The 27117-nt window shown below is 52.7% G+C and overlaps 1 protein-coding gene across 2 annotated transcripts in view; it reads right to left on the bottom strand.

The window, feature by feature from the left end:
• Nucleotides 1–27117, bottom strand: part of LOC108697311 (attractin-like protein 1) — a 294681-nt gene that overhangs the window by 50250 nt on the left and 217314 nt on the right. For both annotated transcript variants that reach the window (XM_041570808.1, XM_018227238.2), the window contains exon 28: nucleotides 13226–13333. In XM_041570808.1, coding sequence (XP_041426742.1) covers nucleotides 13226–13333 — 108 coding nt within the window. The remainder of the gene's footprint in view (nucleotides 1–13225; nucleotides 13334–27117) is intronic.

Here is a 27117-nt window from a genome sequence, read left to right as displayed (position 1 = left end):
TCTGTATATTTGTATTTATACATATGGGAGGAGGAGGTGCCATATTGATTCCCTTAGACAGTACAGTATGAGGGTATAGCTTATTGTGTGCCCAGAACATTCCTTCTCTGTATATTTGTATTTATACATATGGGAGGAGGGAGGTGCCATATTGATTCTGTAGGAAGCAGTGGAACAGTATTATGAGATATGTATCTGGCTAAAGAGAGAAGAGCTATAGGTACAATATAGAGACTTATTAGGCATTTTCCCTGTAGTGCTGAGAAATAATTAGCAGTGACTATAGGATAAAACCCAACTCTGCTTCATACAATGTGCGGCCCTGTCAGAAAGGGGTTAAAGGCCACACAATACTAATGAAGTGACAAAAGGTAAAACAAACAGACCTTAAGATACTTTTTATCACTTTGCAAAACAAACAGCCCAGCCTGTCTGACAAAACAAACCATCAATTCGCACTTCCCTTTGGGCATCAAGTGAACTAATTACCCCGGAATGTGTATTTGCAGCAGCTCATACCCTGGCGCTCAGCAGAAGGGCAACACCCCATTCAGATTGGCAACTTTTCAGTTGGTTTTCATTATTTATTTCTAGTTTTTGAATTATCTGCCTTCTTCTGACTCTTTCCAGCTTTCAAAAGGGGGTCACTGACCCCCCATCCCAAAAAAAAAACAACGCTCTGTAAGGCGACACATTTATTATTTTTGCTACTTTTTATTCCTCATCTTTCTATTCAGGCCTCTCCTATTCATATTCCAGTCTCTTATTCAAATCAGTACATGGTTGCTAGGGGAATGTGGGTCATAGCAACCAGATTGCTGAAACTGGAGAGCTGCTGAATAAAAAGCTAAATTACTCAAAAACCACAAATAATAAAAAACGAAAACCAAATGCAAATTATCTCAGAATATCATTCTCTACATCATACTCAACGTTGAATCAAAGTTGAACAACCCCTGTAATATTGAGCATTATAAATCGTATAGTTCTGTTCCAACAAAGTGATCCAGCAGGACACAATGATTTGCAATGTCCGACTGCTGCACAAGAGGAGACTATTAGGTAGAACTGCATAATACCAACAATTGCCCAAAAATATGAATACAACCTATTTGTGCCCATTCTCTTATGCACTGAACTGGCAGATCCTTATACATTTATATAGGGGAGTCCAATTGGGACCCTGGAGATCAACTTGAAACTCCCACCAGCCTGCACCTAATAGGTGTCAATACTCGCCCCATGCTCAATCTATTATTTAGGACACCCCCATATTGTTTCTGAATCCCCCCCCTCCCGAGGACCCTACTTCTCCCATTAACCCCACTCCCTTGGTTGCTCATGAAGAGACTTCTTTACATGCTATATAATGGCAGACTACTATAGATCTCTTGGGACTAATGGGGAGACACCAAAACAGAGGTTATTCCAGTGAGAGGGGGAGTCACATAAAAACTGCTCACCCTTATTATTGGCACAGGCTCTGTGCAGGCTTTACTTGCCCTTTATTCTGATTTACAGTTGATTCATAGTGAATTCCAATGTTACAAACAACAAACAATGGAAGTTCTTCAGACCAGTAGATTGGCACCTGCACTTTGGGTACTTGATGGAAACAGACATTGGCCCCTTTTGCTCAACTTATGTGATGCAACAATGTCCCAATGTGGATTTGTTTAAAATGGAGAAAAGGACCCAGATCTCAGGCTGTAAATCCCATTAAATAAAGTATCTCTCCTTAATTTGCCTTTCCATGGCCCTTGGTCTAAAAACTCCTCCGACCCCTAATTTGCTACATCTCAAATATTTAGACATTTGAGGTTTCTATTTATAAATGATCCAGACAAATGGGCCGTAATGCTGAAGAACTTGTCAAAATACGTCCGAACTCAATGAACTTTATCAGCCAGTGTAAGATATTCGGCAAGGACAGAGAAACTGTAGGAAACAATAGGATATCATGAATATTATTCAACTTTGATTACGATTCCTTTCATGATAATGATTTCATTTTTGTTCCTTGTCAGCCGAACCCTTTCCTTCAGCCCAAAATGATCGTAGAGAATTGAAGAACAGATATGAAATAATGGGGTCTGATTGCTCCCCATAGAAGTACCTCCAGATTTCTATTTCTCTGTGTCCAGGAGCAATGAGCCAAAGAGAAGGATCCTGATGAATTACTGGTAATTTTATGCCTGTGGTCTGTATCCAAGGGTTGCACCATTTTTCAGGGACTGTTTGGGAAATGCATTGGGGATAATGAAGACTTAGGAAGCCAGTTCTATAGGTTAATGTTAAGGCTCATCTATCAGTAAGGCTAAGGCTGACTATCTCCACCTGCTTTCTCCTGTGAGATGCTGATTGAAGATCTTCATTTGGAATGAGATTGTTACTTAAAGAAATTCCCAGGTCAAAACTGAGATGTTTTTTTTCTCCTGGATCAGCTTTCAGACCTTTCAGAGTTCTCTCTCATCCATTATGAAAGCCCTTGGGAGCAGATCCCGGCAAGGAATGGAAACCACTGAGGTTGTCTGGGATGTTAGTGGATCTAAGATGAGGTTCCATTCAAGGACACCAGATGGAAACCACTTCTCTTTGTTTATTGTTAGTGTAAGGAAGTGGCTACAACAAGAGCTCCAAACCCAACATTACAGAGCCTGGGAACCAGAACAGTGATACAAGACTGCGGCTATGATGAAGACTTTAACAAAAAGAATAAGAGACTTGAAGTTGAGTGAGGAGAGGAAGGATAATAGTACTGAGAGTGGGCCCCTGGTCTAAGGCCTTTGGGTGGCCCCTGGTGTCCCAGTTTGACTGTATCATACAAAGAGTTTTATGCCTCTGCCTGACTGTGGAGATCCAAATGCTTCAGGGGCCCCGTTGTTGACGTCAGATGGGTCAAGAATGGGTTTAAGCTAAGGATGCACTGAATCCAGGATTCTGCCTTTTTCAGCAGGATTCAGCCCAATTCTTCTGCCTGGCCGAACCGAATCTGAATCCTAATTTGCATATGAAAATTAGGGGTGGGGAGGGAATCGTGTGGCTTTTTATCACAAAACAAGGTTCGGTATTCGGCCAAATCTTTCGCAAAAGGATTAGGGTTTTTCGGCCGAAACCAAAATAGTGGATTCGGTGCTGTAAGGGCCCGAAGGCTCAAACTGGAGTAGCGGACCAAAGAGGAAAAGTTCAGCACAGTTCGCGGTACAATAGGATTAGGCAAAAGAATGGTCAAAGTCCAGGCAAATAGATCAGTTCAGGCGGCAAGAGTTCAATAACGATAAACAGGCAATGGGTCAAGATCAGGAACAAGAATCAATATATACTAGCACACCCAGGAACACACGGAGTAGAACCTATAATTGGGCGATGTTTGCAGATCTTTAGGCTCCTTAAATAGGCCTCCATTGGCGCCAAAATATAGCGTGATGACGTCACTGCGCTGGCGAAATTGCGCAGGCATTCTGACGCTGGCGTCCATCCAAGCGCCGGCGTCCGTTCCGACGCTGGCGTCCATCCAAGCGCCGGCGTCCGTTCCGACGCTGGCGTCCATCCAAGCGCCGGCGTCCATTCTGACGCTGGCGAACACGCGCTGGCGTCACAGTGCTGCGTCTGGGAAGAACCACGTGGGAGGACTGGGGCGCCGCCATCTTGGACAGCAGGGCAGCGTTGGTGTTGAGGCAGAAGGTAATTCTCCCTTACAGGTGCATCCCTAGTTTAAGCATGTGGGTCCATCAAGGCAGGGTGACAAATGGGCACAAATGGATTAAAGGGCACTTACTTATTGTGGGTAAAACCACAGATTTTTGCTTCACCCACAGCTCATACGTGAGGACCATCTCTCTCCGCCAGTGGCTTTTGTCATTGTCAAAATGGGAAATGCTGAAAAGCAATAAAAACCCAAATTGTCTGATTCCTGTCTTATATTTTTGCAATGGTTCGTCCTCGAGATAAATAAAAAAAAGTGCGGCGTCAGGGTGCGGGCCATATATCCGCCATAAAAATTAATCGCCAGGACTTCTGAACGTAAAAGTCAAGCAAGGTGACAGATCCGCTCCGGCGTCGGGCAGTTAAACTCGCGTTTTACGGCCGGATGAATTTGAAGGCAGCCTCGTGCATTTATGTAAATAGAGGGAAGTTGCTCGGCGCAGCGGCACAATATAAAATACAATAGAAACTCGCCTTTTATCATAAAGCTGAAAGTGTCCCGAATCTGAAGATCCCCAGTAAAATCTAATACAGAAAATGTACATTTGGCCACTCGCTAACAGCGCCTGCGTTTCTGCAAAGTAACCAAAAAAGACTTTTATTGCTGATTTCTAAAGTGCAAGCGAATCTCCCTTATTTCTCATCAAAATACATTTACTGACCTCAAGAAACTTCCCCCCACTCCCCCATTTTAGTCTGTGAGAGGGAGGAATTCTAAATCTGAGTTTGAGCTTAAGGACAAAGTTCAGCTTCACTGATATAAACCATTTCATGGCCGAGTCACTGTTTGAGGATGAGCAGGTAGTAAAACTAACTCTGCACAGATTTGCCTTCTGTATAAGCAGCTATCCCTTATCTCACAGTAGTGGAGGAACTAGTTCACCCGCTCTTGACCCTAACCATCCTGTTCCCAACCTCAATGGTGGAGGCACCTCCATAGACCCATGGTTGTCCCACACGACTCCATCAGTGCCCTTTACTCCATTTGTGCCCATGTGTTAGGGTTGCCATTAGGGGATTAAAGAAGTCCCATGGCAAAGGGGGCCCCAAGAAACACAAAAGTGGGCTTTGTGGGTTGGGATGGGTGGGCTTGCAGAGTAGGGGGGGCCTGGTGTATTGTGGTTGGGCATAATGGATCAGGCAGATCAGGGAAATGGCCCTGCAATTGCGAATCATTTCTTTTTCTTGGGTTCCCATTCTACTTGCTGACTCTTGTCCGGTGGATTTCCAGATGGAAGTCTCTTCACCCCCTACATATCCCATAAGTTGAATGTCATTCAGAAGTGCTAGTCAGAGAGGGGAGGCAGGCCACAAGGGGATTCCACCCCATGATGGGAAGGTTAGGACTATCTACACTAAGTGTGTGGCCCTCAAGCTGATTTGCAAATCCCAGAACCCCATGACGACCATAGGACATCCCTGATTTATGTAATTTTGCACTGCTATCCCCCAGTTCTCAGCCTCAAAACTATAGGCCAGTTAGTCTGACGTCAGTGGTAGGAAAGGTCTTCGGAGGGTTAATAAAGGATAAGATACTGGACTTCATAGCAAATCATAATACTATGAGTGTGTGCCAGCATGGTTTTATGCGTAATAGATCTTGCCAGAATAACTTAATTTCTTTTTATGAGAACGTGAGCAGGGACCTGGATTCTGGGATGGCAGTGGATGTGATTTACTTAGACTTTGCTAAAGCATTTGATACAGTGCCACACAGAAGGTTACTGGTTAAATGAAGGAATGTTGGCCTGGAACATAGTATTTGTACCTGGATAGAGAACTGGCTAAAAGATAGACTACAAAGAGTGGTGGTAAATGGAACATTTTCTAATTGGACCAGTGTTGTTAGTGGAGTACCGCAGGGCTCTGTACTAGGTCCCTTGCTTTTCAACTTGTTTATTAATGACCTGGAGGTGGCCATTGAAAGTACTGTTTCTATTTTTGCAGATGAGACTAAATTGTGCAGAACTATAGGTTCCATGCAGGATGCTGCCACTTTGCACAGTGATTTGTCTAAGTTTGGAAACTGGGCAGCAAAAACCCCTACCTACCCCCACATCCCAGAGACCCCCCCGTGATCTGCAGCCCCTGCTCCCATCTGTCTGCTGAGAAGAGAACAAGGATTAAAGGTGAACTCACACCTGTCTATAAACTCAATATACACTGGCAGCTGAATATAGAACGGATTAAGGACGGGTTTATGAAATCACAGAAAATTCCTTTCATGTTCTTCTTCTACGACATCTCCTCGAGAATTATTAAATTTCTTAGGGGTCCTTTATAAATACCCTAACTACAAGTGCAAGTACACTAAGGGCCACAAATCATATTTATTAGGGGCCACAGTCTTTTTTGGGGCTTCATGGCGGCTCTCACTCCCATTGGCACGGGAAGGACCTGCTTGTTTGTGATTAGAGAAAAGCTCTGAGTTTGCAGACTCCCGTGTGAGCGCATCGACTGGGATCAGAAGAGCTAACGCTTAAGGTTGGTGATTGCCATTGGAAATCATTGTCTGGCTCACAACATGTGAAATGCCAAAAGGAAAACGCAGACCCATTGATCTGTATCTGAGACTCCAGTTTGAGCTTCACCTGCTGCAGAGACTTCTCTTCTACAGATCAAAGATTCATCGATGAGCATTTGCTGCCAATTGGTCTTTATTCACCGCATTTACTCTCCGAGGGGAAGTATAGTCTGTACAGAGAGATCCCATAAAACTATGGCAGCATAGGTATTCCCTGTACTAAGCACAATTCAGCAGGAACAGTCCCTAAGTTTGCTCATAGTCTGTACAGAGAGATCCCATAAAACTATGGCAGCATAGGTATTCCCTGTACTAAGCACAATTCAGCAGGAACAGCCCCTAAGTTTGCTCATAGTCTGTACAGAGAGATCCCATAAAACTATGGCAGCATAGGTATTCCCTGTACTAAGCACAATTCAGCAGGAACAGTCCCCTAAGTTTGCTCATAGTCTGTACAGAGAGATCCCATAAAACTATGGCAGCATAGGTATCCCCTGTACTAAGCACAATTCAGCAGGAACAGCCCCCACTAAGTTTGCTCATAGTCTGCACAGAGAGATCCCATAAAACTATGGCAGCATAGGTATTCCCTGTACTAAGCACAATTCAGCAGGAACAGTCCCTAAGTTTGCTCATAGTCTGTACAGAGAGATCCCATAAAACTATGGTACATAGGTATTCCCTGTACTAAGCACAATTCAGAGAGAGAGAGAGAGAGAGCAGTAGTCCAGTGTTATTCTTTTAGTAACTGTTCCTTTAAGAGCCTTAGAATTCTTAGAATTCCGCTTCGTATTCAGGTTCTTTGCAAGGACTTGGAGTGGAACATAAATCCAAGAGCGAATTTCTTTCAATCCCCCTTTCCATCTCATCTCACTTCAGGAAGCTGCTCCGATAATTTAGTGACAATGAGGAATATTCACGAGAGAACGAGATGTGATGCAGTAATTGTGATTCAGTGTGGATTGTATTTAGAGAATAATATACAGCGGCTGCCAATAAACCCAATCAATGCGCTATAATAATAAGCCTTTTATTCCGGCCCGGGATGATCAGCTGTGATTTGGGATGCACCAAGATCACCTTCTCGAGTGCAAGATTCACAGAGTTTTGGGGGCTCGGCTGACAAATTGCTTATTATCTTTCCAATGCGGTGTAACTGCCAGCGAGAGATGGAATCTGTGCCTGTTATCTGCAGCCATTTATTATACCCATATATATATATATACTGTATATACATTAGTTATGCAATAACAGGTAACAAGATGATTACAAATAAATTGGGAGGCTTTCTGCATGTTGCAGGCAATTGGGATTCCAAGGCACCGAGTCAGTGAAGTAACTACAAGTATTATTTTTCAGGCCCCCAAAATGTCTATAGGTTGAACTGATTTACTGATATTCATTGAAACTGTATATGAATTAGGGCCTCATGGGGCCCCTATACCTAGTGGGCCCCCCTGCAGCTGTAGGATTTGCTTCCTCTGTAGTTACCCCCAGGGTCGGACTGGGGGGCCCGAGGCCCATCGAGACTCCTGTCCAGGGCCGATGTCCAGGCCCCCTCTCCGGACCCCCTACTACAGGAAAGGGGGTCTGGCCCAACATGGGCCCATCGGGTTTTTTCCAGGAGTCCCGCCGGGCCAGTCCGACCCTGGTTACACCCCTACACTATTCCTTTGCTTTTCCAATCACTGTCAGTGTGAATAATGTCTGTGCCGGAGATCTTGGTGCCTGGGAGACAGGGGGTGAGACAGCTGCGGGTATACTGGGGGCCACTGCAGAAATAAACCGGAATATTTGTATCCTCAGGGCGCAGGGGTATAGCCCCGAAACGTTGCGTTTCTGCAAATAAACACGTAAGGGATTATCCCTGCCAGTGTATTTTTGAAATTGATTGCTTGGGAGCGTGCCGACCCCTCCAACAATGTGCACCAGGCGTCTACCTTTGAAGGCCAGGGTGTGCGACTGGCCCATATTATTCAATGAGTTTGTCCCCATTGAGCTGCAATAGAAATAAGTGTTATACTATAAATAATCCAGAAGGGTTTGTGTTGAGTGTAACGGGGATGCTGTAACCTGTAAAGTCTATTGCAATGAGGGGCCCAGTCTGAAGGCATGTTAGGGGTAGATTTGAGGTGAGTGTTTATTTGTGCCCTGGGTACCCCTGGAATTATAGCAGGGTGACACCCCAATGTTTCTATATATCTGTAACCTTGTTATGAACTAAGGGGACCCAGTCTGAAGGCCAGTTAGGGGGAGATTTGGGGTGAGTGTTTATTTGTACCCTGGGTACCCCTGGAACTATAGCAGGGTGACACCCCAATGTTTCTATATATCTGTAACCTTGTTATGAGCTAAGGGGGCCCAGTCTGAAAGTCAGTTAGGGGGAGATTTGGGGTGAGTGATTATTTGTACCCTGGGTACCCCTGGAACTATAGCAGGGTGACTGTTACCCCAATGTTTCTATATATCTGTAACCTTGTTATGAGCTAAGGGGACCCAGTCTGAAGGTCAGTTAGGGGGAGATTTGGGGTGAGTGCTTATTTGTGCCCTGGGTACCCCTGGAACTATAGCAGGGTGACACCCCAATGTTTCTATATATCTGTAACCTTGTTATGAGCTAAGGGGACCCAGTCTGAAGGTCAGTTAGGGGGAGATTTGGGGTGAGTGTTTATTTGTACCCTGGGTACCCCTGGAACTATAGCAGGGTGACACCCCAATGTTTCTATATATCTGTAACCTTGTTATGAGCTAAGGGGGCCCAGTCTGAAGGTCAGTTAGGGGGAGATTTGGGGTGAGTGCTTATTTGTACCCTGGGTACCCCTGGAACTATAGCAGGGTGACACCCCAATGTTTCTATATATCGGTAACCTTGTTATGAGCTAAGGGGGCCCAGTCCTGAAGGTCAGTTAGGGGGAGATTTGGGGTGAGTGCTTATTTGTACCCTGGGTACCCCTGGAACTATAGCAGGGTGACACCCCAATGTTTCTATATATCTGTAACCTTGTTATGAGCTAAGGGGGCCCAGTCTGAAGGTCAGTTAGGGGGAGATTTGGGGTGAGTGCTTATTTGTACCCTGGGTACCCCTGGAACTATAGCAGGGTGACACCCCAATGTTTCTATATATCTGTAACCTTGTTATGAGCTAAGGGGGCCCAGTCTGAAGGTCAGTTAGGGGGAGATTTGGGGTGAGTGCTTATTTGTACCCTGGGTACCCCTGGAACTATAGCAGGGTGACACCCCAATGTTTCTATATATCTGTAACCTTGTTATGAGCTAAGGGGGCCCAGTCTGAAGGTCAGTTAGGGGGAGATTTGGGGTGAGTGCTTATTTGTACCCTGGGTACCCCTGGAACTATAGCAGGGTGACACCCCAATGTTTCTATATATCTGTAACCTTGTTATGAGCTAAGGGGGCCCAGCCTGAAGGTCAGTTAGGAGGAGATTTGGGGTGAGTGTTTATTTGTACCCTGGGTACCCCTGGAACTATAGCAGGGTGACTGTTACCCCAATGTTTCTATATATCTGTAACCTTGTTATGAGCTAAGGGGGCCCAGTCTGAAGGTCAGTTAGGGGGAGATTTGGGGTGAGTGCTTATTTGTACCCTGGGTACCCCTGGAACTATAGCAGGGTGACACCCCAATGTTTCTATATATCTGTAACCTTGTTATGAGCTAAGGGGGCCCAGTCTGAAGGTCAGTTAGGGGGAGATTTGGGTGAGTGCTTATTTGTACCCTGGGTACCCCTGGAACTATAGCAGGGTGACACCCCAATGTTTCTATATATCTGTAACCTTGTTATGAGCTAAGGGGGCCCAGTCTGAAGGTCAGTTAGGGGGAGATTTGGGGTGAGTGCTTATTTGTACCCTGGGTACCCCTGGAACTATAGCAGGGTGACACCCCAATGTTTCTATATATCTGTAACCTTGTTATGAGCTAAGGGGGCCCAGTCTGAAGGTCAGTTAGGGGGAGATTTGGGGTGAGTGCTTATTTGTACCCTGGGTACCCCTGGAACTATAGCAGGGTGACACCCCAATGTTTCTATATATCTGTAACCTTGTTATGAGCTAAGGGGGCCCAGCCTGAAGGTCAGTTAGGAGGAGATTTGGGGTGAGTGTTTATTTGTACCCTGGGTACCCCTGGAACTATAGCAGGGTGACTGTTACCCCAATGTTTCTATATATCTGTAACCTTGTTATGAGCTAAGGGGGCCCAGTCTGAAGGTCACTTAGGGGGAGATCAGTGGCCGGGGGACTACCGGGGAGCAGGGAGATTTGGGGAGTACCATTTACATTCAATAACATATTTAACCCTTGAAAGAGACGTGTGGAACTCGGACAGTCCAGACCCCTGTATGACCATTTGATCACTATACTATATCCCCGAGTGAGAGACGTGGGTCTATATACTGTATCTGTATAATAAATCCTCTCCCCTCACAAACACTGGGGGAACTTGACAAACACAAGATGCTGACAAGGTGATTTCTTATCAATATCACAAGTGGACTAAAGGGAAATATAAGGGGGGGGGGAATGCAGTGATACTTGTCCCCTGAATCCAGTTCTGGACACACATTCTGTAGCTGTAACATTTTATCTTGCTCAGCAAATCTCTGCAAATGGTTTTACTGGGAGAGAAACCAATTTAAGTCTGACATTTACTGGGCACCTGGAATAACTGCGAAATCAGGACTGAATGTTTATGGCCATTTCTATATTTATGTTATTAGTGCATCCATACATTGGCTTAGAAGATTTTTAAATCGTGTACAGGGAATACCTATGCTGCCATAGTTTTATGGGATCTCTCTGTACAGACTATGAGCAAACTTAGGGACTGTTCCTGCTGAATTGTGCTTAGTACAGGGAATACCTATGTACCATAGTTTTATGGGATCTCTCTGTACAGACTATGAGCAAACTTAGGGACTGTTCCTGCTGAATTGTGCTTAGTACAGGGAATACCTATGTACCATAGTTTTATGGGATCTCTCTGTACAGACTATGAGCAAACTTAGGGACTGTTCCTGCTGAATTGTGCTTAGTACAGGGAATACCTATGTACCATAGTTTTATGGGATCTCTCTGTACAGACTATGAGCAAACTTAGGGACTGTTCCTGCTGAATTGTGCTTAGTACAGGGAATACCTATGTGCCATAGTTTTATGGGATCTCTCTGTACAGACTATGAGCAAACTTAGGGACTGTTCCTGCTGAATTGTGCTTAGTACAGGGAATACCTATGTACTATAGTTTTATGGGATCTCTCTGTACAGACTATGAGCAAACTTAGGGGACTGTTCCTGCTGAATTGTGCTTAGTACAGGGAATACCTATGCTGCCATAGTTTTATGGGATCTCACCACCATGACTATAACACCAAGGCCCCTATTTAAAGGCAACAGAAACCCCCTCCCGAACTCCAAACCCCCCCCACGCTGCGTCGCATTATCATCATGTCCCTCCATCCTTCTCTCTACAGGGGACAGGGGAATCGAGCCTGGGCTGGGTGGGACTTAGTCTGACCCTGGTTATTGTGCATTTATAAAAAATACTGAAATAATAGCATAATATATATATATATAACCGCCCCCCCACCCTGGTTGGGAGAATGAGCATTTTCATTGGGATGTGACTCATGGTGCCCAGTATAACCAGTTCCTATGGTTTCACCAGTAAGTTAAAAGTTAAAGTCGCTGAGCGCCGGAGCCACCGGTCAAGGAGCCGTGAAACTCAATGTCAATCACCGCTGGCAATTTCAGATCTTTGCTTGTGTCTCCCTTACTTGAGATGACAGTTAAGGAATCCATTTCATGCGCTATTGCCCCTTTGTGTTGGGATGCGCTGCAATTTCTATTATGTTCCACTTCTTCCCTCCCATTAGAACCAGTCGATAGTAAATAGCGCAGCCACTAGGCACAAATGTTACGTCTCCTGCGCTCGCTCACAGCCCGAAATAAAGGCAGAGGCTCCCGGTGTTTTCCTTACAGTAAATATTGATAATTAAGCGGTACTCCTGAATATATGAGCTGTGATTATGTTTAGAGGCTCCATTACATCACGGCGCTGCTTTGCATCAGAACGACAGGAGCAGCGGGGAGATATCAACCTGCCATGAAGGCTGATGGGCTTTAGAGCTGACATTCTACATGACAAACGGCTCCAATGTTATAGCAAATTCTGCTGCGGGTCAGTGTCAGGAAAATTACTTTCTTGGGTGGCAAGATAATGTTTCCTACAGGTATGGGATCCGTTATCCAGAAAGCTCCGGATTACCTTGTACTTGATCCCAACTAAGATATAATTAATCCTTATTGGAGGCAAAACCAGCCTATTGGCTTTATTTAGAGGCACATTTATCAATGGTCGAATTTTGAAATTTTTAAAAACTCCCCTAAACCTCCACAAATTCGATCAAAATATTTAAAAAAACTAACGAATTTTTAAAACTCGGATGGACTAAATCGACCCAAAAACACGAATCGAATTTGATTCAAATTTTAAAAACTGGATTCGAGTTTCCGAAAAAAACTCGAATGTCAGGAAGGCAGCAAACAACTCCAAATTGATCCCTGCACCTCTCCCATTGACTTATACAGCAATTCGGCAGGTTTTAGGTGGTGAATAGTGGATTTCGAGTTCTTAAAGGGCCAGAGTATTATAAATCTCAAAAATCTAGCTCGAATCGAATTTTAATAACTCCCTAGTCGATAAAAAATTAGAGAATTTGAATTTCAAATTTTTAATTCGACCCTTGATAAATCTACCCCTTTATGTTTTCTAGTAGAAGTATGGTGATCCAAACTACAGAAAGATCTGTTATCTGGAAAACCCCGGGTCCCGAGCATTCTGGATAACAGGTCCTATACGTGTCCACTTCACCCCACAATTTATCCATGTGTTGCCAACTTTGCTTGCACTGTGGGTCCTACACAAGTATGCTGAACTATGCCAGTACTCATGGGAGCAGACTCATGCGACATTTAAAGGGGACTTACCTCTGTGGGTGTTCGGAGAAGATCCCGTTGCTCAGGACCGACCTCCAGCGTCACATCGACAGTAGCAAAGGGTCGGCTCGCCATCTGTTGCCTTTCTCTCATGAGTTGCTGAATAGAGAAAAGAAAGGGAATGGGATAGTGAGAGGCAAAGCCTGGGCTTTTATAGACAACAAATATAACGGGCCATTTCCAAAATGTGCAGCTCTTCTTGTTTATTCACTTTGCATCTCGTGTCGCATTAAAAAATAGAGTGTGAGGAGCGCAGGGTTGTAAGTTGGGAAATTCATTCTCTTTATGAAAGGTTGAGTGTGATGGATCTGTTTCTTTTCTCAATCTAAACCACTAAATACTAAATGAATGTAAGTTGAATTACTAAGGTTCATTAGCGGCTCTGGATCTTAGGGGGGGGGGGGGGGGGGGGGGGGGGGGGGGGGGGGGGGGGGGGGGGGGGGGTGGGGGGGGGGGGGGGGGGGGGGGGGGGGGGGGGGGGGGGGGGGGGGGGGGGGGGGGGGGGGGGGGGGGGGGGGGGGGGGGGGGAGGGGGGGGGGGGGGGGGGGGGGGGGGGGGGGGGGGGGGGGGGGGGGGGGGGGGGGGGGGGGGGGGGGGGGGGGGGGGGGGGGGGGGGGGGGGGGGGGGGGGGGGGGGGGGGGGGGGGGGGGGGGGGGGGGGGGGGGGGGGGGGGGGGGGGGGGGGGGGGGGGGGGGGGGGGGGGGGGGGGGGGGGGGGGGGGGGGGGGGGGGGGGGGGGGGGGGGGGGGGGGGGGGGGGGGGGGGGGGGGGGGGGGGGGGGGGGGGGGGGGGGGGGGGGGGGGGGGGGGGGGGGGGGGGGGGGGGGGGGGGGGGGGGGGGGGGGGGGGGGGGGGGGGGGGGGGGGGGGGGGGGGGGGGGGGGGGGGGGGGGGGGGGGGGGGGGGGGGGGGGGGGGGGGGGGGGGGGGGGGGGGGGGGGGGGGGGGGGGGGGGGGGGGGGGGGGGGGGGGGGGGGGGGGGGGGGGGGGGGGGGGGGGGGGGGGCGGGGGGGGGGGGGGGGGGGGGGGGGGGGGGGGGGGGGGGGGGGGGGGGGGGGGGGGGGGGGGGGGGGGGGGGGGGGGGGGGGGGGGGGGGGGGGGGGGGGGGGGGGGGGGGGGGGGGGGGGGGGGGGGGGGGGGGGGGGGGGGGGGGGGGGGGGGGGGGGGGGGGGGGGGGGGGGGGGGGGGGGGGGGGGGGGGGGGGGGGGGGGGGGGGGGGGGGGGGGGGGGGGGGGGGGGGGGGGGGGGGGGGGGGGGGGGGGGGGGGGGGGGGGGGGGGGAGGGGGGGGGGGGGGGGGGGGGGGGGGGGGGGGGGGGGGGGGGGGGGGGGGGGGGGGGGGGGGGGGGGGGGGGGGGGGGGGGGGGGGGGGGGGGGGGGGGGGGGGGGGGGGGGGGGGGGGGGGGGGGGGGGGGGGGGGGGGGGGGGGGGGGGGGGGGGGGGGGGGGGGGGGGGGGGGGGGGGGGGGGGGGGGGGGGGGGGGGGGGGGGGGGGGGGGGGGGGGGGGGGGGGGGGGGGGGGGGGGGGGGGGGGGGGGGGGGGGGGGGGGGGGGGGGGGGGGGGGGGGGGGGGGGGGGGGGGGGGGGGGGGGGGGGGGGGGGGGGGGGGGGGGGGGGGGGGGGGGGGGGGGGGGGGGGGGGGGGGGGGGGGGGGGGGGGGGGGGGGGGGGGGGGGGGGGGGGGGGGGGGGGGGGGGGGGGGGGGGGGGGGGGGGGGGGGGGGGGGGGGGGGGGGGGGGGGGGGGGGGGGGGGGGGGGGGGGGGGGGGGGGGGGGGGGGGGGGGGGGGGGGGGGGGGGGGGGGGGGGGGGGGGGGGGGGGGGGGGGGGGGGGGGGGGGGGGGGGGGGGGGGGGGGGGGGGGGGGGGGGGGGGGGGGGGGGGGGGGGGGGGGGGGGGGGGGGGGGGGGGGGGGGGGGGGGGGGGGGGGGGGGGGGGGGGGGGGGGGGGGGGGGGGGGGGGGGGGGGGGGGGGGGGGGGGGGGGGGGGGGGGGGGGGGGGGGGGGGGGGGGGGGGGGGGGGGGGGGGGGGGGGGGGGGGGGGGGGGGGGGGGGGGGGGGGGGGGGGGGGGGGGGGGGGGGGGGGGGGGGGGGGGGGGGGGGGGGGGGGGGGGGGGGGGGGGGGGGGGGGGGGGGGGGGGGGGGGGGGGGGGGGGGGGGGGGGGGGGGGGGGGGGGGGGGGGGGGGGGGGGGGGGGGGGGGGGGGGGGGGGGGGGGGGGGGGGGGGGGGGGGGGGGGGGGGGGGGGGGGGGGGGGGGGGGGGGGGGGGGGGGGGGGGGGGGGGGGGGGGGGGGGGGGGGGGGGGGGGGGGGGGGGGGGGGGGGGGGGGGGGGGGGGGGGGGGGGGGGGGGGGGGGGGGGGGGGGGGGGGGGGGGGGGGGGGGGGGGGGGGGGGGGGGGGGGGGGGGGGGGGGGGGGGGGGGGGGGGGGGGGGGGGGGGGGGGGGGGGGGGGGGGGGGGGGGGGGGGGGGGGGGGGGGGGGGGGGGGGGGGGGGGGGGGGGGGGGGGGGGGGGGGGGGGGGGGGGGGGGGGGGGGGGGGGGGGGGGGGGGGGGGGGGGGGGGGGGGGGGGGGGGGGGGGGGGGGGGGGGGGGGGGGGGGGGGGGGGGGGGGGGGGGGGGGGGGAGGGGGGGGGGGGGGGGGGGGGGGGGGGGGGGGGGGGGGGGGGGGGGGGGGGGGGGGGGGGGGGGGGGGGGGGGGGGGGGGGGGGGGGGGGGGGGGGGGGGGGGGGGGGGGGGGGGGGGGGGGGGGGGGGGGGGGGGGGGGGGGGGGGGGGGGGGGGGGGGGGGGGGGGGGGGGGGGGGGGGGGGGGGGGGGGGGGGGGGGGGGGGGGGGGGGGGGGGGGGGGGGGGGGGGGGGGGGGGGGGGGGGGGGGGGGGGGGGGGGGGGGGGGGGGGGGGGGGGGGGGGGGGGGGGGGGGGGGGGGGGGGGGGGGGGGGGGGGGGGGGGGGGGGGGGGGGGGGGGGGGGGGGGGGGGGGGGGGGGGGGGGGGGGGGGGGGGGGGGGGGGGGGGGGGGGGGGGGGGGGGGGGGGGGGGGGGGGGGGGGGGGGGGGGGGGGGGGGGGGGGGGGGGGGGGGGGGGGGGGGGGGGGGGGGGGGGGGGGGGGGGGGGGGGGGGGGGGGGGGGGGGGGGGGGGGGGGGGGGGGGGGGGGGGGGGGGGGGGGGGGGGGGGGGGGGGGGGGGGGGGGGGGGGGGGGGGGGGGGGGGGGGGGGGGGGGGGGGGGGGGGGGGGGGGGGGGGGGGGGGGGGGGGGGGGGGGGGGGGGGGGGGGGGGGGGGGGGGGGGGGGGGGGGGGGGGGGGGGGGGGGGGGGGGGGGGGGGGGGGGGGGGGGGGGGGGGGGGGGGGGGGGGGGGGGGGGGGGGGGGGGGGGGGGGGGGGGGGGGGGGGGGGGGGGGGGGGGGGGGGGGGGGGGGGGGGGGGGGGGGGGGGGGGGGGGGGGGGGGGGGGGGGGGGGGGGGGGGGGGGGGGGGGGGGGGGGGGGGGGGGGGGGGGGGGGGGGGGGGGGGGGGGGGGGGGGGGGGGGGGGGGGGGGGGGGGGGGGGGGGGGGGGGGGGGGGGGGGGGGGGGGGGGGGGGGGGGGGGGGGGGGGGGGGGGGGGGGGGGGGGGGGGGGGGGGGGGGGGGGGGGGGGGGGGGGGGGGGGGGGGGGGGGGGGGGGGGGGGGGGGGGGGGGGGGGGGGGGGGGGGGGGGGGGGGGGGGGGGGGGGGGGGGGGGGGGGGGGGGGGGGGGGGGGGGGGGGGGGGGGGGGGGGGGGGGGGGGGGGGGGGGGGGGGGGGGGGGGGGGGGGGGGGGGGGGGGGGGGGGGGGGGGGGGGGGGGGGGGGGGGGGGGGGGGGGGGGGGGGGGGGGGGGGGGGGGGGGGGGGGGGGGGGGGGGGGGGGGGGGGGGGGGGGGGGGGGGGGGGGGGGGGGGGGGGGGGGGGGGGGGGGGGGGGGGGGGGGGGGGGGGGGGGGGGGGGGGGGGGGGGGGGGGGGGGGGGGGGGGGGGGGGGGGGGGGGGGGGGGGGGGGGGGGGGGGGGGGGGGGGGGGGGGGGGGGGGGGGGGGGGGGGGGGGGGGGGGGGGGGGGGGGGGGGGGGGGGGGGGGGAGGGGGGGGGGGGGGGGGGGGGGGGGGGGGGGGGGGGGGGGGGGGGGGGGGGGGGGGGGGGGGGGGGGGGGGGGGGGGGGGGGGGGGGGGGGGGGGGGGGGGGGGGGGGGGGGGGGGGGGGGGGGGGGGGGGGGGGGGGGGGGGGGGGGGGGGGGGGGGGGGGGGGGGGGGGGGGGGGGGGGGGGGGGGGGGGGGGGGGGGGGGGGGGGGGGGGGGGGGGGGGGGGGGGGGGGGGGGGGGGGGGGGGGGGGGGGGGGGGGGGGGGGGGGGGGGGGGGGGGGGGGGGGGGGGGGGGGGGGGGGGGGGGGGGGGGGGGGGGGGGGGGGGGGGGGGGGGGAGGGGGGGGGGGGGGGGGGGGGGGGGGGGGGGGGGGGGGGGGGGGGGGGGGGGGGGGGGGGGGGAGCTTGTGTTATGAGGTTCCATGTTACACTGGCAGAAAGAATCATTAACTAGTGAGTCTGGAGCCCACCAGGACCCCTATGTCCCATTGGGCATCGGAATATAAGCCTGTTAGCTCCCTGGCACAGGAGGGGTTAACCTCTTTAATCTCGAAGCCCGTCGCACCCTGAACTTCTTATAAAATGACTTTTTTCTGCAGCCGCACCACATGAATGAGTCAAGTACAATGCAATTTTAAGTAGAACTAGAAGCTAATTAAATATATGATAATAGTGTGTCTGTAATGAAGGAAAGAGCACAGGGACCAAACTAATCTCTGTGCAAAAGGGTCATTATCCTCCACTAATTCAGGGTAATACAGGTGTTAATAACAGTCCACTTACTCTATCTCATATATATATATATACACCTCTGTCTCTATCTATCTACAGTATTTAATCTATTTATCAGTGTCTGTCTGTCTATCTAATCTATCTCAGCAGAATATGTTGGTGCAACATAAAGTTTCACCCCTAGGACCCCCCCTCCCAAGAGGTGATCAGCTGGATAAACCAACAATGTATTCTATTGGCTACTGATACGGTACAAGTACTTATTCCCATATTTTTAACACTTATAGGGACGTAAATTAAGTAGGGAAAGGCTGATGATGTAGACAGTAGAGGAAGATGGAGACAATTGGGCAAGATGGAGATTGTAAGACAAGATGGAGACAGTAGGACAAGATGGAGACAGTAGGACAAGAGGGAGACAGTAGGACAAGATGGAGACATTAGGACAAGAAGGAGACAGTAGGACAAGATGGAGACAGTAGGGCAAGATGCAGACAGTAGGACAAGCAGGAGACAGTAGGACAAGATGGAGACAGTAGGACAAAAAGGAGACAGTAGGGAAAGATGGAGACAGTAGGACAAGATGGAGACAGTAGGGCAAGATGAAGACAGTAGGACAAGATGGAGACAGTAGGACAAGAGGGAGACATTAGGACAAGAAGGAGACAGTAGGACAAGATGGAGACAGTAGGACAAGATGGAGACATTAGGACAAGAAGGAGACAGTAGGACAAGATGGAGACAGTAGGGCAAGATGGAGACAGTAGGACAAGCAGGAGACAGTAGGACAAGATGGAGACAGTAGGACAAGATGGAGACATTAGGACAAGAAGGAGACAGTAGGACAAGATGGAGACAGTAGGCAAGATGGAGACAGTAGGACAAGCAGGAGACAGTAGGACAAGATGGAGACAGTAGGACAAGCAGGAGACAGTAGGACAAGCAGGGACGTAGGCGATGGAGACAGTAGGACAAGAGGAGGACATTAGGACAAGAAGGAGACAGTAGACGACAGACGATGGAGACAGCTAGGGGGGCAAGATGGAGACAGTAAGGACATAAGCAGGAGACAAGCTAGGAACAAGATGGAGACAGTAGGACCAAGAAAGGAGACAGTACGGGAAGATGGAGACAGTTACGGGACAAATGGAAGAAGGCTAGGGCAAGATGAAGACAGCTAGGAACAAGATGGAGACAGTGGGGACAAGAGGAGACCAGTAGACAAAGAATGGAGGGAAATTAGGGCAAGATGGAGACAGTAGGGCAAGAGGGAGACAGTAGGGCAAGATGGAAACAGTAGGACAAGAAGGAGACAGTAGGACAAGCGGGAGACAGTAGGACAAGATGGAGACAGTAGGACAAGAGGGAGACAGTAGGACAAGCGGGAGACAGTAGGACAAGATGGAGACAGTAGGACAAGAGGGAGACAGTAAGGCAAGATGGAGACAGTAGGACAAGATGGAGACAGTAGGACAAGATGGAGACAGTAGGATAAGAGGGAGACAGTAGAGCAAGATGGAGAGAAGTAGGACAAGATGGAGACAGTAGGACAAGAGGGAGATAGTAGAGCAAGATGGAGACAGTAGGACAAGATGGAGACTGTAAGACAAGATGGAGACAGTAGGAAAAGATGGAGACAGTAGGACAAGATGAAGAGAATAAGGCAAGATGGAAACAATAGGACAAGATGGAGACTGTAGGGAAAGGCAGAAGGTGGAAACTGTAGGGCAAGCAAGAGACAGTAGGACATGATGGTATCAATAAGGTTAAATGGTGATATACTGGCAAGCGGGTAACTTTATTTATGACAAAGTTGCCCAACCTGCGACCCAGTTCAATCACACTATGTAGCTCCCACTAACAGAAGAAGCCCATTGGTTGATCCTTCCCCCTATAATCAATGTGGCCCAGAAAAGTGCGTCATTTGTATTACAGCAAAAAAGGATATTTATTTATTTTCATGTAAATTGAAAAAACAAAAACAACTTGAGTGACGTCACGGGATGAGCGTAAGCAGCGGTATATGTGCGAGTCAGTAAGTGAACTAATATTAATCACGAGCCTCTTATCATTGGGTAAATATTGTGCCACGCGGGGATGACTGGCCGGCGATTTTCACTGCGAATGGAAAACGTTTGGCAGTGACGTGAAAATGATTAAATTGTCGAATTGGTTCCATTACAGCGACGCTGAGGTCACAAAATCAATGGAGGAGCAGGTACACAAGTGACGCCGGTGTGAATAGATATGGAAATAGCTGGAAATAAAACTATGGTTTAACCCTATGTAACCCAACCCGTCCCATTGCATGAGAGCTGATTGGCAAGATCTGCTGAGATCTGCTGGCCCAGTCCGGCACTGACTAGCGCTTAGACGGGGTTGTTCACCTTTAAATTAACTTAAAGTATAATGCAGAGAGGGATATTTTGAGAACATTTGTAATTGCTTTTCATTTTTTATTATTTGTGATTTTTGAGTTATTTAGCTTTTTATTCAGCAGCTCTCCAGTTTTCAATTTCAACAGTCTGGTTGATAGGGTCCAAATGACCCTAGCAACCTTGCATTGATTGGCATATGAATAGGAAAGGCCTGAATAGAAAGGAGCAATAACTATAAATACAACGTATCAGATGGGGTTTAGGATTCAATGTTTGAGCCTCACAAGCAGTTGAGAGGAACGTTCGGCACTTTCCTTGGAGGAATCACTTGGAGAATCAGTAACAGGAGCCGTCGGCCCACTTTTACGGCGCGGCCATTTGGAGAATATCCATAATGAAAATGAAAATGTCTCGGCTCGTTGTGCTAATAGCAGAGTAATCACATTGTGCCGGCAATTTCACATTTTAAAGCCGTTTGATAAAGAGCAAAATGGAAGCTGTCAGGTCGTTGAGTCCTTTATGGAGGCCTAAATGTTAGTGGAGCAGAGCGGCAAGCAGTTGTTGTCTGGGGCTATTAAAGCCTACGAGCCCTAAATACCGGCCCTAACAGCTGCGCTTCTTTCCTCACTCATTTGTCTCACATTCTGATGCCTCTTTCAAGTTGAATGTGTTTGTCAGTGTGATCAACCCTTCCCTACGGCTCTTACACACGGGCGGTTTTACCTGCGCTCCTCTGCGTTGCGCTTTCTTCCATTCAGCCGCAGAATGTTGCGTTTCCTCTGCATTCGTCGCATACATGCATCTGTGAGAGTACAGCCCCCTTCACAATAATTGAGTGCGTTGCGCTTTCTTCCGTTCAGCCGCAGGGAAGCGCAGGAGTAGACGCACTCAATAATTGTGAAGGGCAGGTAAAAACGCGTGTGTGTAAGAGCCCTAAGTGCTGGTGCTGCCACATGGTTATGCAGTCTAGTAAAATATATCGGACCTGTTATCCATAAAGCTCCTGACCTGGGGTTTTCTGGATAAAGAGTCTTTCCGTAATTCAGATCGCCAAACCTGCTTGAAAATCACGTAATCATTAAATAAAACCCAACAGGCTGTTTCTGCTTCTAATAAGGATTAATTATAACTTAGTTTTATTATTACAGAGAAAAAGGAAATCAATTTTTAAAAATTTGGATTATTTGGATAAAATGGAGTCTATGGGAGAAGGGCTTTCCATAATTCAGATAAAGGGTTTCCGGATAATGGATCCAATACCTGTACATACCTACAATTACAGGGGGTAGTGCATGGCACATGCAAGGGCTGAGCTCATCCTCAAGTCATCTGTACCCCCAAAATCCCCCGAGTTACAAGCCAAGACCAGAGCACACGGCCCCCTTCTACCCACCCAATGTATTTCAACAGTAAATAAAACTCTTTTCAACAATTAAAATGTTATGCCTGACAGCAGTGCTGCAAACAAGGTTAAATCTATCAGTTCCATTGTGCTATAACTTACATTATTTTTGGGCAACTACTAGATTGCAAGCTCTGTAGAGCAAGACGTCAGATCTTTTAGTGCTGTGGAGACCTCTACACTATCAATTCCCCTTGTCCAGTCTATGGAAGAGAAAGTGCGGTCAGTTCAGGCAGACTCAGAGGGCAGGAGGGCCCCACAGAGGCAGAGAGTGTTTGTATAAAGCAAAGTCCAATGGGACAGAATTGAGTTGGACACTGAGATCAGCCAAATAAATGGATTTCTGCCCCCAATACTCTTGGCTAATGAGTCCAATGATCAGATCATATTCTGGATCTACAGAGATTCAATGGAACATGAGGTGCAGGACTTTAGATCCTTCCTGATAAGACACTGGCAGATCCTTGGGCCCCAAATTATTCTGGAGGGGCATTTCTAGGCCTACGTATGGGCAGTTTAGGAAGGGATGTGGTGGGAGTTGTATTTCAGCAACAGAGCAAGGGTTGCAGTTTGGACATTCCTGGATTAGATTCCTATTTTTTCTTTGATTGGGGCCCCAAATTCCTCCTTTTATAGCAGACTATCCGCCTGACCTGTGTTTGTCCCTCCGTCAGACTGATTCCCTGTCACCGCTCAGATCTGCCGGCCACGTCTCACATTCAGTAGCCGTTTTTCAGTCTGGCCTGTCAGGGGCAATGACAGCCGGAGGATGGGATTCAACCTTCTCATTACCAAACACTTATCCATTAAACTTCAGCACAAAGTGTCAGTCGCTAGACGTGTCTCAGCCCCTCAAGGCTAAATGCCCCCTCACATCCCCCTCTTCTCAAACACAATAATGAAACAGAGATCCTGGCAGGATACAGGGATGGGCCGACCGGCAGAGCAATTACCACCAAGGTGAAACCTTCACTCATTGTGACATTGCAGGAAAGCGACCGAGATTTATCAGAGAGGTTGGTGCAATTTCTGTGGAACATATAAACATGGTTTGGGTTTAGCAGTTGTACCTGGGAGCTGCCCTACTGAAGCATCGTCTATATACTGTATATAAGGGTATCGTAGTCAGAAGAGAGAGTCTCAAATATGTACAGAATAAATGGGATTATGTTATAAAAGGCACTAAAATTGCCAAGGAGCAGTAACCCATAGCAACCAATCAGCAGGAAGCATTTACCGATCACCTGTTTAAACGCAAACTTCTTATTGGTTGCTATGGGTTACTACTGCTCCAGGGCAAAACTAGAAGCAGATTTACCAAAGGGCAAAGTAGCTAACGCTTGCGTCAATTCGGTATCGTTACCACCCGCAGGGACATCGGCAATTTACTAACGGGCGCAGGCACCAATTCGTGTAGGGCATTTAATTCTATTGTCTTTATTAAGGTTCCCTGGACGTGTTTTAAAAAGTGTAATGTGTAATTATTTGCACCAACATTTCTAATAAAGACGTCCATTCAGCTTTAAATTTTCCTCCCTATGCAAATTGACCTGAACGCAAGATACGACATAACTCTGCATTTCAGTGAATCAGCGTAGTCTGAGCAAATTTTCACATCGCAAAGTGTTGTGCTGGGTGCGAAGTGGAAGCTGGTGAATTTTCGCCAGGTAGTAAATCTGCACCTAGGGGTATATTTATCAAAGAGTGAAGTTAATAGTGAAGTTCCGCAACTAGAGTGAAATTCCGCCACTCTCCATTCATTTCTATGGGATTTTTATAGGCGTATTTATCAAAGGGTGAACTTTCACTTTCACCCATTGATAAATTCAAAATCCCATAGAAATGAATTGAGAGCTGCGGAATTTCACTCTAGTGGCAGAACTTCACTCTTTGATAAATTTACCCCCTAGTGCCTTTTATCACATATCGGGATATAATATCTTATTTTGCTGCTTTGGGGTTTTTTTTTATTCTTACATGGAGGAACCTATTTTCCAGACCCCATGTGACTGTTTCTACTTCCTCTCTGGAAAACACCAGCAGCCCAGTGTTGCTTTATGGCAGGAACAGTAGGTAAGCTGGATCAGATTCACTGTCCTATACGACAGAAGAATCAATGATATGATAGACTTATTGCTATTTACACCTCTGCTTGGGATGCCTAAATGTCGGCCTCGCTCAGGTAAAGCCCATCAACACCTTCTACACAGGTAAGAGGAGAGTCGGCAGCCAATCAGTGGTGCGACATTTGGGTCTGGCCATATTAGGGGCACTCATGCTTTACAGGCATTGGCTGCTGTATGATTCCTATATATATATATATATATATCTTCACTACAAATGGCTCCTGTACAAGGGAAACATAAAGAAGCCCAAGCAGTGGGTATAGGATGATAGGTACATATATATCAATATAAACCCTGTGTATTGGACTCTGGAATTATCAGCATTTCCCCTACACATGAGCAGATAGAAGAGCAGGTGGGTTGCAGGGTGTAACTACAGAAGAAGCTGCAAGGGGGCCCGGAACTATAGGGGACCCACAAGGCCATAATTCATATAGAATTTCATTAAATATTGGTAAAACAGGTCAAACCCTGGAAGTTGGGCAGATACCGGGCAGGGTAAAAAAAATTCTCGTTGGATTGCATCTGTTCGTTGATGCTGTCCCACGATCCAACCCAGGTATTGCCTTCATTTTGACCCGATCCTTGGGCCCTAGGGCCCACAGTCAGATCAGCCTATCGCCCACCTCAATGTGGGCATATTGGGGAGAGATCCGCTCGTTTGTCGAACGATCGCCAAACGATCGCGGCTGCATCTGTTCGTTGTTGTGGTCCCGTGATCTGACCGCCGGTATTGCCTCCACTCTGATGCGATCATTGGGCCCTAAGGCCCACAATCTGATCAGCCTGATATCGTCCACCTCAATGAGGGCATATCGGGGGGACATTGCCAAACGAGCGGATCTCCCTGTGTATGGGCAGCTTAAGAGACAGCAGGATCCAGGGAGACACAGGGGGGATTATATGGGGAGCTGAATGAGCCGCAGAGGATGATTAGTTGCACTACAGCCCAATGACACAGAACTCTGGCTCTTTCTGAACAGAGAGAGGAGTCGGATGGATCTCAGCATCTGATAAAGACTCACAATGTCTATAACAGAGACCCAGGCAGCTCATCTACATACGGGCGACTCTGCACCAACTACTAATTCATGACTGGAAAACCCAGAGTCACAAAGATGATCAATCCGACTCTCTAATATATACTGTAATCTCTAATATATGGAATATATACAGTATATATATATATATATTTTTTTTTTAGGTGTCATGAGTCAGAAATGAATAAGGGGCCAGAGATTCAATTTGGAAGCTCCTCGCTCAGGAGTCTCACTTTAAATGAGCCCTAATCCGGTTATTTCTCTCACTTAATGCGCCGGCTCGGCACTCGCAGAACATTTAAACGGCCTGCGACAATAATCATTTTAGCTTTTCCTCGAGAGGCTCTTACTTCTTCCTGAGGCTCAAGCAGCTCACGTCTCTCACTTCTCCTAATCAAGTGCCTCCCAGAGAGGAATCTCTCCCCGCAAACCCCATTATTTCTACTCGCGCCAATTGGCTCGGGCCGATGGCGGTTACACTATAAATAGGCAAACGCTGCTCTTTAAAAGCTTTCAAATGGGCAGAATTAAAAGGCTGATATCAGAGGAGTTAATGACAGAGATAGAATAGACCCTGCGAGTGCTGGGGCCCTTCAGTATAAAAGGGCCAATATGTACAGTATTAGCTCATCTCCATCTTATCAACCCAAGGGCTTCTGTTACGGGTGTCATTCTCCTTTCTAACTGAAGCTCGTCAGCAATGCATTTAATTAACCGCTATCATTTGCTGCCATCTATTCTAATTAACAGCCAAGGCAAAAGGCGTAATGAGCGTAGAGGATAAACTGCTCTCGTTTAGCCCGATGAATGGCAGCCATGGACCTCTCTATATTAGGAGATACCCAGTCTACAAATATAGGAAAGTAATAACTGGTTAACTTCCCCTTTAACTGTTTCGCTTTCCCTTTAGAAACGCAAAACAAATTGTACCCATTACAAATGTTCATTGTTTTTAAAGATATTTGTAAATGCAATAGTTATAGAAACAGTAAATGACTGTATTCTCTGCACTGCTGGTTCTGACTCTTGAGGCAATAAACAGCTACCAGACCTGGAAGCGAATGGACATTGGCTACATTGTATCTAAAGTCAGAAGCCGGGTTGGACAGGGCTGGATACAGGGTCGGACTAGGGGGCCCACCGGGACTCATATCCAAGGCCCCCCTCCAGCGCAAAAGCAGCAACGCACATGCGTGAATGGCGCTGCTCCACAAATTGTTTTATTTTTGTAGGGCCAGGAGAAGAAGAAGAAATTGAGTCCAATTGATAAATTGCTTAAAATTAGCCATTCTATAACTTACTAAAAGTTAACTTAAAGGTGAATCACTTCTTTAAAGCACAAAAAAAGCAGATTATGGTCATTTCTGACTTCCAGCATTGACGCTACATCAGTTTTAACTTGACTTTCCGCTGTCATTTCTTAATCTACTGGCGAGATAATTCGCTCTGCGCTCCCCGCGTACGTGGAACGGCGATTTTCAAGAACTCACGCTGAACTGAAGGACTAACCTGGGAATCCTGAGACTTAGGGATTAGGGGCTTTATAACTGGAAACGTTGCAGTGTATTGTGTCTCACGACCTGCTGACAATCAATAGGGTCTGAGGAATGAGAAGATGGAATCCACACACAATACTGAGGGGAAATTATAAAGAACATACAGTTTCCCGCGGCTTTACCTTCAAGGGGATATAAACCCAAAATTACAATTTGTATAATATAAATGAATAGAATTCTAAGCGACTTTCCAATATCAATTCATTCCTTATACTCACTGGCTTTATAGATACGTGTAACTGTCATTGCTACTGTTTGTCTGTCCTTTTATGTCCTCTGGGTCTGACTCTTGAAACATTGTAGCAAAAGTCATTGTGTGCCCAGAACATTCCTACTACTGTAATTCTACTACATACTACTGTCATATTGATTCCCTTAGACAGTACAGTATGAGGGTATAGCTTATTGTGTGCCCAGAACATTCCTTCTCTGTATATTTGTATTTATACATATGGGAGGAGGAGGTGCCATATTGATTCCCTTAGACAGTACAGTATGAGGGTATAGCTTATTGTGTGCCCAGAACATTCCTTCTCTGTATATTTGTATTTATACATATGGAAGGAGGAGGTGCCAT

The sequence above is a fragment of the Xenopus laevis genome, chromosome 7S, assembly GCF_017654675.1.
Source record: "Xenopus laevis strain J_2021 chromosome 7S, Xenopus_laevis_v10.1, whole genome shotgun sequence".
NCBI classification, from domain to species: domain Eukaryota; kingdom Metazoa; phylum Chordata; class Amphibia; order Anura; family Pipidae; genus Xenopus; species Xenopus laevis.
Note: the sequence above shows the minus strand (reverse complement) of the source record. Positions and strands in the feature narration are given on the sequence as shown.